The sequence below is a fragment of the Coffea arabica genome, chromosome 4e (genome assembly GCF_036785885.1).
Source record: "Coffea arabica cultivar ET-39 chromosome 4e, Coffea Arabica ET-39 HiFi, whole genome shotgun sequence".
In the NCBI taxonomy this organism is placed as follows: Eukaryota; Viridiplantae; Streptophyta; class Magnoliopsida; order Gentianales; family Rubiaceae; genus Coffea; species Coffea arabica.
Window position 1 is genome coordinate 3,475,885 of NC_092317.1, and position 12,521 is coordinate 3,488,405.

Sequence of the window (12,521 nt, forward strand, 5' to 3'; positions counted from 1 at the left end):
GTCAGAAAATTGTTTGGATCGATTTTATATAAGATACATAAGACGTAACTTTATATACATACGATATAATTCATTTTTAATAAAGTATAATTATAAAATAAAATTTTATATACCTCACACATGATATTAAAAATTATATATAAGATATAATTTTAATTTTTTTTTTATCAAATCTTGACATGAACTTGAGACCGTTCCTGCCCCGCCTCCGATTGGACGATAGAGGAAAGACTCCCAGTCCTAGGAGAATAGAATATTCTACGTACTTAATTTTTTCTGCGCACCAAGCATTTGATTCCGAGAGATTGGAACTTTTTCTGTAGGGCGAGAACCGCCACATATTCACATATCCATCACCCATATCCCCCGCTGCTCCACCAGTCACCGTCCTAATTCTTCCCCTACTTCACCACTAAATCGACTTCTGTTACCAACCACCACCTCCAGCGCCGCCGAATCATAATGGAAGTAGAAGTAAAGCTCCGTTTACCAGACTCAAACGCCCACCAACGCCTCTCCACTGTCCTTTCACCTTTCCACCTCAAAACCCACGTCCAAGAAAACATTTTCTTTGACGGGCCTAACTCTGAGCTGGCCACCAACCTCGCCGCGCTCCGCCTTCGCTTCTACGACCTCGACTCCCAATGCGTCCTTTCTCTCAAAGCAAAGCCAGTGATTTCCAATGGAATCAGCCGCATTCAGGAAGATGAAGAGCCCCTCGACCCTGTCATAGGCCGAGCTAGCGTGGCGGAGCCGTGGCGGCTGTTACTCATGGCCGATCATTCTTCACAAATAATGAAGAGAGTGAGAGAAGAATATGGAGTTGTTGGAGATGATAACAGGTGTTTGGTATGTTTGGGAGGATTTAGAAATGTGAGAGCAGTGTATGAATGGAGTGGATTAAAATTGGAGCTTGATGAAACAAATTATGATTTTGGGACGTGTTATGAGATTGAATGCGAGACTTCTGAACCTGAAAGAGCTAAGAATTTGCTTGAGGAGCTGCTAAGGAGTAACGGGATTGAGTATTCTTATTCAAAGGCTAACAAGTTCGCCATTTTTCGGGCTGGAAAGTTGCCTCAGTGAGTGCCTAAATTGTAACTATGTATTCTTCCATTTTGATATAAGCCACTCTTCCGATACTATTAGTGTAGCTAATGATTAATACTAAGCTTTAAATTCTTTTTCTTTTTTTTTTTCGATGACCAAAGTTTGAAGCTTTGGATTATTGCGGTTCTAGAGTATATTAAGGTTTAAAAAGCTCTGGATTAGTTGCTATATCAGTTGAGCAAATGGTATCTCTCACTGAACAGTTTGGTCAAGTTAAACTTGCATGCATTTACTCATAATTCTTCCCTCTGGTTTAGTTAGCTGGGGCCGGAAGCAGCTCTCTGATCTTATACAGTTTGATATGATCAATTATGTCTAACAAATCTTGGTTGTTGAAGGAGACTGTTCGCTTTTTGTTTCTAGAAAAATGGGGAGGGAGGGAGGAAGATGCATACTAAGGCTTTAACATGAGCACATAATATGATTCCCTGGGAAAATTATTCGCATGATGAATCTAACAGCAAAGATCAACACTGGGAGAAGTACGAGGAACTAGTGGTGTTGTTATTTTCTGGGTGAAGGTATTGAAGTGTATAGGTTGAACGCTGCAGGAATCACCAAGTGACATGTATTTAGAATAATAAAACCTCTGCATATCTGTAACTTCGTCATATATTTCTTGTTCGGCCGCTAATCTCTATTCATCTTCACCTTCCTTTTGCCTCTCCCATAGTCTCATGTGGGCTTCATTACAAGCATAGCGTTGTACTTAAAGATATAGATGCTTTTCCATTTCATTTCCTTCTTGCCGCTTTAGTCTACATATGGCAGTTGGTTTGTTGAAGAAGTTGCAGGGGTTAGATAAAATATATTTCCAAAGTTATACCACAATGGTGACTCTCTTTTTTAATTTTTTTTAGTTGTAAAAAAATTACTGTAGTAACTTTTTGATTTGATGTATGTAAGATACAATGATGGTTGGAAAATGTATTGTCAATGCAAGCAAATAATATACCATCCAAACAAAATATCATCTTGTCCATAAGTAAGTCGTCTTCCTTCAAATAATGCTCAATTTAACTGATGAAGCCACGAAGGGAAAAAAGGGTGAGGCATCAGAAGAGAATTAAAGTTACTCAATTTTTCTTCTTTGCTGTATGCTTGTCTTCCTCATCTTCTTCATTGTCGTCCTCTTCTTTTTCTTAAATTGCCTTCAATCTAAAAGATAGAAATTCTAGATTGTCAAATAAAAAGAAAATAATGCTCCTAGAACGGGGGTGAAAAAGCCAAAATAATCCGCATGGAAATTGCTGTAGCATTTCTTGCATCTCTGACCTAGTGTATAAGCAGCGAAAAAAAAAAGTTTCAAGAAATGATAATTCTGAACTGCTTATCCAAGCAAATGCAGAATTTTGATGTAGTAATCAAGGTTAGGAGAACAGACATCTCAAGAAAGCTCTTCAGTCACTATTAGGATAACATATAAGAATGGAGTGATTGGATTCTCTAGAACCTTTTAAGAACAAATATACCACAGAGAAGCAACGCCTTCTAGGTGAAGTGCAGAGAATGTACCATGAAGAAAAGCCAAAGAAGGGACTCTTGAGCAGCCAGAGCTGAACCGACCACAACAGTGCAGACCATTTTCTCCAAAGCAGCTCTAGAAGAGCAGAGACTTTCGAACTCCATTTTCCTTGATATCTTTTTGTTTCTTTTGAGCTTAGACCGGAGACCAGATTAGAAAGAAAGTTGTAGTTGTGGTGGGTTGGAGTAAAGGGAAACCAGAGCGACAAGAGTCCTTTGACGTACCCTGAAGTATGGACTGAGGAGATAGAAAGGGCTATGGGCCATTAACTTCGGATGTGCATGGATGGGAGGGAACATCAATTTCTGGGTGAAATTTGGCTTTTCGTCTGCAAATTGCCCCAGATCTTGTTACCAGTTACCACTCTAAGTCTAAAGCTGGTCGAGGTCCATTTGACCGCCGGTGTCATGAAGATCCCAAGGCAACTCAAGTCATGAGCATTTACCATTTTTGCACCCCCCAGGAAATAGAAGCTTAGCATCATTTTAGCGGCAAAACTAATGGAATAATTTATTTCACATACGCTTATCTGCCCAATGTATGTCTGAAATGCTTTAACATATCAACCTTTGGTGGGTGACCAAGATTGCAATTTTTCTGTTACTTCACTAATGAAAATATTCAAGGATGGAAAAGCCGAAACAGGTTCAAGACCAGATTTGATATCCACTAAGATTGGCAAGTTTTACTAGGTTTGCTCAAATGAATTGGTAATCGCTCTCATCCGTACGCCTTAGGAGTACAAAATTGCTAATGACCGCCGGGACTACAGACTAGCGGCAGCTTCATTTTACAATATTACCATGAACTCGCCGGAAACTTCAGGAATTCTAGAAAAACATCGAAAGCGAAAGAAGATGTGGACTATTGATTGAATCTGCATGAAACTCAGGCTTCCACAAGCATATCAGAAAATTTTTTATAGTTTTTATTGTTTTCACCACACACGATAAAATAGTTAACTCGTTGTTAATTACTAGAGTCTTAAGTAGTGGAATCACAATAAACAAGCCCTAAAGCCCTTCTCCAGCTCCTGTGCGTCTAAGTTCTTTCCTATGAAGACGATCTTATTTACTCTTGGTTCATCTGGGAGCCATGGTCTATCCGGCGAACCTTGGAATATGTCATGTACTCCCTGTTAAACAGGATAATAGTTATTACAAACAAGAAGGTATGCCGATCATAAAAAACAAGCATGCGATAAAAGCCCAAGACTGAAAAAAATAAACATACAAGAAAGCATTTGCTAAAGAAAATTGGGCACTGAACATGTTAGCACCATACCATACTCCACTCTACTCTTGAAAAAAATGCTTCAATCGACTCCATATGTGACATTGTCCTATGCAGAATTCTAAATTAAACCATATCTTCCTACTTGTTAATTTCAAAGCAGCAAGCTGAAGAAAATTATGTTGTCATTAGACCCATCTATGTGCTTGGCCTCATTACTAATGATGTAGCTAATGACTCCTATTTAGGTACTAATCCGGAAAAAGAGCAATCCAACTGGAGCTGTAAAACTTTAAGCTAACCCAAATGCAGTAGTAACCACATCCTGTATATTATTGCGAGATTGAACATTGCCTAATGCCCTAACCAATTGCTTCGGTTAACTTGGGCAGAGAGTTTACTCAGCAGCAGGTAGCTAACAAGTAGAAAGAATATTATCTTTAATAACTTAAACCAAAAACTTCGACACTTGTACAAAATAAATTAAAGATCAACTTGCAATAAAAGCCATCTCAGTGTCCAAAAGGATGAAATGATGAATAGCATCGAGTTATTTCCAGGAAGTTACAAAGAAAAGCAGAGACAGTCATTAGTAAACTAGTAATTGGTGAGCAATGTGACTGCTGCTTTTCCTTCCAAATGTTTCCCCTCTATCTGAAAACCATGTTGGATCAGCTCATAAAATTTTATTCCAAGTTACTCGTCATTTTTTTTTCACCAAACCTTTTCCAGAAGTAGTCATATAATAAAAAGGGGTAAAGCATTATGCTTTTTCCCCATCTAAACAGAATTGGGCTTGTTATGCTCCTAATTGCAAATTTACTGAGAGAATCATCTAACAAGTTAGAAATATTCAGAGAAAACTCATAGCATTCTGAAAAGAAGTCAATCACCTGGAAGACAAATCGCTCATTCATTCCATCAACTGACAGAAGACCTTTCATACGGTATATATCCTCGCTTCGTTCCAATAACAATGTACCCAGCCAAATGTTAGCCTGAGATATTGAAAGTAAATGTTTTTCAGTCCATCAAACTCAGCAATCTCATCTTGCAATGAATATATTGAATCAATACATATTAAGACTCCCTAAAGCTGGAAGATCAATTAGAATAAGACTACCAAATAAATCACCAACAAACAAACCTTCTCAAGATCTAAGCGTCCTTCACAAACTATGCTGACAGAAGAAACACCAGGGTCATGAGTGTGATCATGAGCAAGGTGATCATGATGTTCTGCAAGAATATCCACAATAATTCAACAAGCGATATAAGTGAATGATTTCCAAGATGCTAGCTATTAGCATCACCACTAGTAAGCAAAATAAAGCATATCGAAGTAATCAATCTCGAACCACATGCTTACAGATACATAAAAGAGTCAATAATGCACTATCAGGATACATAATTGGAAGCCAAATAAGAAATCTGCCAAGTTTCAATCCGAAGTCTTACTATTAGCGTTACTCTCATTGTAGGACAGATGACACTACACTGGATGGGGTGTGCTGGGAGCAACAGAAAGCATGACTAAAGTTGAAAATGCCCACATTTCTATGAGTTTCAATTAGCAGCAATCCAACGGCTCTAAGAAACTCAGACATGGCCAAGGATGTGGAGCATGTGGTTCTCTTAACAAAAAGACATACAGATAGAATTCCATATCAACCTATAAAGGTACTAAATATTCAATAAGGAAAGAAAGCCATGGATTCAGGTTGAAACAAAAGAGTTTTTTTTTTGTGTTTGTGGGGGGGGGGGGGTCTCCCAGAGAATAGCAACTCACTCTCCAGATAATGGATGGTAAACCTTGCTGGACAGAATTGGCGACAAATCACATGACTAAGCAAAGGACAGCTTATGTTTGTGGCATAAATCTATCTAAGCAGCGGCAGGAATCATCTTCAATAACTCAGATGCATGCTAACTCTAATTTCTACTCATAGCAGGCCCATTTAACTCTGTCATTACTGCGTACCTTAAGTAGTGCAGACTGCAGAATAATGTCTTAACTTAAGCTATTCCTAATATCTAAGAAATGTAGGGTGGACTTGCCGTGTTTATGGTCGTGTTCATGGTCATGTTCATGTTCATGTTCATGATGATGGTGGTGATCGTGGTCATGGCCATGGCTGGTGTGATCTTCCTTAGAACTTTCAGCATCGACAGCAGTTTCAATTCTGCAGTAGCATTAACAAGTTCAAGAAAAGAACGTCCATCAGATGAATGCATGAAGGCTTGTATTCTAAGCTCCAACAACAACAAATTTAACACCTGATCATACCCGACAAGAGTTTAAAGTAATAAGGAAGGTTAAATTGAAATATGAACAGAATTAATTCTGAAACATCAAAAAGGTGTTCAACATCTGGATACATTGTATGAGAGCAGAAAGTGCCTTAGATCAAAGGTTTATATGCTTCTATCTACAAACACCAAAAACTAGTTCATTATATGGCCCATCAATTGTATTTTGAAAAGTATCTTTTATTATACAATTGAAATTTGGGAAACTTGAACGGGGATGTAAATGCCATCAACAAATAATTCTAGTATAGTAAAAACCAAAAACTCATCTTCAGTGTATTCAATAGCGATATATCAACATAGTATTTCAAGTATGGAGGGCAAACTCAAGCAAGGGGCTGTCGAGTCAATAAAAGAAGAGACAACCAAGAGTACATAATTCCTCAAATTACAGATTCAAAATTTTTCTCTATTATTTTCCCAAAATAGCATTTATGCACACAAATTCATCAGATTAGCTAAAGTAGAAAACTACAAGTTACATTCACTTCTGCTGAAATCATGGAAAGAAACCCCAAGTTTGTTTATCCCATGACAAGAAAAAGAGACAGTGATTATGCTCAGACAGTATTAGTTAAGACATTTTGCAAGAAACAGAAACCATAAATTGGGAGATACACAAACAGATGGCCAAAAAATTGATAGAGTCAATAACAAGAAGCAGATAGGCGTTGGAACCATTCTAAAGAAATATTAAAAGAAGTACAACCTTTCCAAGTCAAAGCCTCCAATTCCAAGAACATAATCCAAATCTACTTTCCCAAACTCCGTTCGCTTAAGTTGAGCCATACGGTTAATGTTCTGTCATCAACCATAGCAAACTTTAATCAAAGACTTCACAAAAAGATGCATCTAAAATATGGAATACAAGAACACTAGAATGGCTCCCCCCCTCCCAGGCTCCCACACCCACCCACTCCATGCCCCAACCTCCGGGCTAAAGCAAGGTCTAAAGAAAAAGAAAAAGGGAAAAAGTGCTAAAAGAAAAGAGAAAGAAAGAGAAAATCCACCCTTATCCTCTGAACCTCTCATCTAAAATATGGAATACAAGCTCAGTTGAATAGCTTCCCCCACCTCCCAGGCTCCCACACCAACACCCACCCACCACCACCCCCCCCACAAACACACACAAAGGAGGGCTGAAGAAAGTCCTAAAGAAAAAGAAAAAAAGGAAAAAGTGCAAAATGAAACGGGAAGAAAGAGAACACCCACCCTTATCCTCTGAACCAAAGAGGCAATATCTCGCTCACCAACAAGATCAGTCTGTAAGCAACATAAAAAGAAATATTAGGCAAGATATACAGGTGCAATTATCATAGAAAAGATTTAAGATTTTCAGTATAACCTGCCATAATCTTTTTCAGAATAGACATAAACTATCTAAGGAACTTAATATAAATTCAAAGTGCAATCAAGCCCTGAATACGTCTTGCAGCCTAGGCATTTGACAGTGGGGGAAAGTGAAGAAATGGACACTGAACATTGCTAATTAAGAAATTGTCTACCTTGTTCACTATAATACGGTCAGCATAAGCAATCTGCTCGACTGCCTCATTAACTATGCCTTTAGGTTTGACTTCATCAAGGTGAAAACCAGCGTGTTTAGCATCAACTAGTGTTACAACACCATCCAGCTTAACATCATTGAAAACCTGATCTTCAGCATAAAATGTCTGAATAATTGGTGCTGGATTTGCCAATCCTACAATGTAGCAAGAAGCATTTGCACTTCAGTCATGGATACACTATTGAAATACAAGTGCAACGTCAAAGATCCAGTACCAGAGAAAGAGTTAAAAATATCATTGAGAAATATAATAAGCAATTCTTTTTGTCTCTATTACCAAGTATCTTCACCGCATTACCAACACAACACAAAAGTTCTACTTCCTTTGATGCTTACCTGTAGTCTCTATTACAATATGATCAAATTTCCCCTTTTTTCTGTTTACCAATTCTGATATCATTCTCACAAGATCACCCCTTACTGTGCAGCACAGGCACCCATTGTTGAGCATGACAATGTCTTCAATTCCGTCCGCTTTTGCAGCAACTAATGAACCATCAATATCTACTTCACCATACTGTAACCAAGTAAGTAGTTGTAAAATAGTCAGTTAGATAATCTCAAACAGTTTAAATCCCATTTCAAAACAAAGTCAGAAATGTAGATTATCACGATGAAAGGAGGGCTAGATGCCATACCTCATTCTCAATAACCGCAATTCGTTTTCCATGATCAGCAGTCAGTATATGGTTCAACAATGTAGTCTGTCCATTACATTGAATTAAATAAAATATTAGTAAGTATCCACATGTTCAAGCTAAAAAGTAAATTAAAATAATAAATAATAAAAAAATATGTGTAGGTTTCAGTGACACAGTGCATCATGATGATTACGATACATAACAACTTTGGAGGCAAAAAGGGAAAAGAAAAATATAGCCTTCAGTAGGGCAATGTTCTCAGACTGAAGTTTCCAAACTGTCATCACCAAAAAGGAAAGATACATTAGGAATTATCACATGAAATAGAGTGAATTTCCCTCATTTTATTCCTCATTGACATTATCTGGACAACCAGAGGGGCAGACCTAGTGGAAGTAGCTGTTGAACTAATATTCACACCTTATCCGTATATTGAACAAGACTTCCAAGAGTAACCACGTTGCTCCAGAGCTCACCCTAGCATACGATATCCAAATCATTATCTTTCTAACTGTACTTTTATAGTTATATCGGTTGGCCGAGTTATTCTTCACACTTGACTTGGAACTATCGCTCCCTTCACGGCCTTAAAATTTAAAGTAAAGTAAATTTTTTCATCATTTGTACACTAACATAAAAATTACTACAAAAAATCCACCAATCAAGTCCCAATAAAATTTCTAACAGAAAACAAAGTGATTTTTTTAAAATAAAGGTCGCAACTTTGGCACTTAATACTGGATTCTAGCAACAATGCATCACGAGTTTCTTTACTCTAACATTCAAACATCAAACAACAACTATAAAGAATTGCTCGACGAAAATCTCTACACAAACATCAAACACGGCAGCCAGAATCAAAGAATCCCAATATCCCGTGTTACCTTTCCAGAGCCCAAAAACCCAGTGATAATAGTAGCAGGAATTCTATCATCAGGAGGAATCTTAGTCAAAATATCAGAATCCTCACTCTGAGGTGTCGAAGTAGTAGCAGCGGAGGCAATAAATCTGCGGGAGAACCTTTTCGCTTTTGATGTACAATTAATAGACACAATTCTTGAACGAACTGAAGAGCAGATTGAGTAACTCTGGTTCACAAAAACCTCGTTTTTCCACAACTGAGTAAAGACTGTAGCGCCAAATCTATTGAGAGGAGCTGGTTGCCTCTTGGCTAGGCCCAGAAAGGTAGTTGCAATATCTATGGACATTGAAGCCATGGATAATATTCCTCTAGTATTTCTTCTATGGATTTTTTAGGGCGTTTTCTAGTGGTGATTTTAGGGGTCTGTGGGGTTTTAGAGGGTGAGGTTTTTCTGGATAGTGTGGGGTTGCTGTGGGGAGATGTAACCGAAACAGATATATATTGACAAAAATAATTTATGGGTTTCAAATAAAAATGGGAAAAAATCCTGTTGGATCGGGTCCAGCACTCCAGTCTGACAGTCGTGGTAACAGAAATTGTACTACGACGCGAGGCTGGGATGAAGATTCTGTCGGAACTCTCAAGAACCACGGCTGCATATGAGCAGCATTTATAGCTTCCTAACAATAACAGTAGTAGTACTTTTAACTTTTAAGACGGCAGTTCATCATGCATTTCCGTGTATTCGCAGAATTGCGCATTTTGAAGGCACAAATATATTGTATCAAACCCGTTATTAAAATCATAGCCAAATATGTTTGGATTAACTGAGTTTGTTTGGATAGAGAGAATTTGGATGATTTATTTGAGATATTTATTGTAGCACTTTTTGTGATGTGATGTATGTGAGATAAAAAGGTGATTGGGAAGATAAAAAGGTGATTGGGATTTGTGAGGATAAATTTTGCAAACCAAAATCTCTCTATCCAAACAAACTCAACTGTTTTTTGAAGTGGTTTTAAAAAATTTTACTGTAATATATTTTGAAATATTTTTATAAAATATTTTAAAATATTTAAAAGTAGTAGAGTTTTTAAAATATATTTTGAAATATTTTTTAAACATTAAAAAAAATTAAACTACTTTTTAGAGTACCTTTTAGAATATTTTTTTAAAATTTTATAGTATTTGAAAAATTAATTTTTAAAAAACTGAAGAATCCAAACAGAGCAACTCTCACTCTAGCTTGTATAAAATCTTTTATAAAATCATTGCAAAAAAATTTTTTTTATAAAATAGCTCCTCATAGCCAAATGTGTAATATCCTCGTGTTAAAAACATATCCAACAAACTAAAACCTTTAGTATATATGACGTGTCAAATTGGGCCAATAATGTGTAAAAGTACTAGCTTTATTTGTAAGTTACGAACCACTCAACTGACTCAAGAGGGCAACAACCAAATAATTTTTTTTTTTAAGGAAAGCAACAACCTAAATTTCACTTGACTTGTGATATTAAGAGTTTTTTTTTTTTTTTTTTTTTTGGTTGGGATGGGGGGAAAGGAGCTACACTTTGCAGTTTTGGAAAGGACAGTTTGAGCCTTGAACTTTTTTTTTGTCAAAGTCAGTTAAGACTTCTGATAAATTTACAACCCTTAATCCACAAGAAACCACAAAAGCCGGTAACTCTTGAGGTTCCTGAGGAGACTTTTAAATCTACCCCAAATCCCCCCAACCCTGATGTGGGAACTAACCTATGCAAGGAACCTGCTGCTAAGTCCTAAAGAGACCCCAATTACCCCGAAAAGGCTAGTGTCTTTTTTGTCAAAGCCAGTTAAGACTTTTGATAAATTTACAACCCTTAATCCACAGGAAACCACAAAAGCCGGCAACTCTTGAGGTTCCTGAGAAGACTTATAAATCTACCCCAAATCCCCCCCAACCCCGATGTGGGAACTAACCTATGCAGGAACCTGCTGCTAAATCCTAAAGAGGCCCCGGAAAGGCTAGTGTCTTTTTTGTCAAAGCCAGTTAAGACTTTTGATAAATTTACAACCCTTAATCCACAGTTTGAGCCTTGAACTTGAGCATACTTAAGTTGAAGTAATGAATGCCTAATAAGTAGTAAGTAGTAGGAGGGCTATGATGTTTGACGTTTGGGTCCAGGCGTCTAAATATAGTTGGGCCAAAATTTTGGACCTGGGCTGAAAGACGTTACTACAAATGGTTGGGGCATGTTTTTAAAATCGGACGTAGAGTTTTGATGCGTCACTGTTGAATCTAAAGAGAAATGGCTTTCACTGGGCTTGCTTGGGAGGTGTGGGAACAAGGCCCATGCACACGTAATCTAAATACCACTGTACCTGATGCGTCAGACTTATTATCCGAGAATTATTCGTGCCTTGATAATTTTTGATTGGTTGATGTCTTTTTCGGCTCGAGTTGTAATTTTGGACTTTCTATCCATCAAGTAAATGCATCATCAAAGTCATGAAGATATTACTATAAGGATGTGACGATTATTTAGCCCCCCCAGGGGACCCCCCCAATCCCCACTTGGCCCAATCCCCTCTCTTTCATAGTACAATAATTTCCTCAGGAATATCATCAAAATTTGCAGTTTATCCTATTCAATCATAAATGATAATGTGAGCGTAGAATATTACATATTGTGTTTTGGGTACAAAACAATGCACATAAAGCCAACAAGTACATAACCAATTCAAATGGGCAAGAGCTAGCCATCAGAAAAAGGTTTTATTTAAGTCCCTTCTTGGCTTTTGGTGCAAGTCAAGAATCAAAATCTCCTATTTACATTTTCGTCCAAACTTTCCTGAAAATTCCAACAGCAAGTTCATAGCTGTTTGATCCGATGGTTGTTCAGTTCCTTTTGAATTCTTTCATCGACACTCTTTTGAAGTCACCCGTTTTTTTAGTAGAGAGTATGAGTAAAAATAAAATAAAGAATATCACGTCGGGAAAAAAATAAAGAAAGCCAACAAGTACATTAACAAAAAAACAAACTCAATCTTGATATTTTCCTTGTTAGGTTTTGAATTTCGTGGCCAGTAATTTGTTTCACCAACCATACGCACCCCTCAATTGCAATGAACAACTGGATAAGTTTAAGCCGGCTGAGCGTAGTTTTGTACTTAAAAGGTGTCTCGTTTTTTCTTTGACATTTTCAATGTTCAAATGCCATGTAGCGTCAGCAGATTCAGCACGCCTCAATTTCTTTTTATCCAAAAAGTAACTATCCATCCGGAAGTGGA

The 12,521-nt window shown here is 37.4% G+C and overlaps 2 protein-coding genes across 2 annotated transcripts; one reads left to right on the forward strand and one right to left on the reverse strand.

Annotated features, from left to right (window-relative positions):
• The first annotated feature begins 233 nt into the window (after nucleotides 1-233).
• Nucleotides 234-1,322, forward strand: LOC113741916 (triphosphate tunnel metalloenzyme 3-like). Its single transcript, XM_027269574.2, has one exon. It carries the CDS (start codon nucleotides 463-465, stop codon nucleotides 1,084-1,086), a length of 624 nt encoding a protein of 207 aa, XP_027125375.2. The 5' UTR covers nucleotides 234-462; the 3' UTR covers nucleotides 1,087-1,322.
• Nucleotides 1,323-3,529: 2,207 nt separating this feature from the next.
• On the reverse strand, nucleotides 3,530-9,907 carry LOC113742627 (uncharacterized). Its single transcript, XM_027270504.2, has 10 exons — nucleotides 9,271-9,907; nucleotides 8,384-8,449; nucleotides 8,082-8,262; nucleotides 7,684-7,880; nucleotides 7,391-7,441; nucleotides 6,888-6,979; nucleotides 5,927-6,051; nucleotides 5,016-5,107; nucleotides 4,762-4,866; nucleotides 3,530-3,770 (listed from the first exon to the last, which is right to left on the reverse strand). Exons 1-10 carry the CDS (start codon nucleotides 9,601-9,603, stop codon nucleotides 3,633-3,635), a joined length of 1,380 nt encoding a protein of 459 aa, XP_027126305.1. The 5' UTR covers nucleotides 9,604-9,907; the 3' UTR covers nucleotides 3,530-3,632.
• Between the last annotated feature and the right edge of the window lie 2,614 nt (nucleotides 9,908-12,521).

Excerpts from the sequence above, each read along its gene's own strand:
- LOC113742627 (XM_027270504.2), bottom strand. The coding sequence starts at position 9,603 with ATGGCTTCAATGTCCATAGATATTGCAACTACCTTTCTGGGCCTAGCC. Across the intron at positions 4,867-5,015 it reads GACGCTTAGATCTTGAGAAG|GCTAACATTTGGCTGGGTAC; the intron begins GTTTGTTTGTTG and ends TCAATATCTCAG. Across the intron at positions 3,771-4,761 it reads ATGAGCGATTTGTCTTCCAG|GGAGTACATGACATATTCCA; the intron begins GTGATTGACTTC and ends CCTGTTTAACAG.
- LOC113741916 (XM_027269574.2), top strand. The coding sequence starts at position 463 with ATGGAAGTAGAAGTAAAGCTCCGTTTACCAGACTCAAACGCCCACCAA.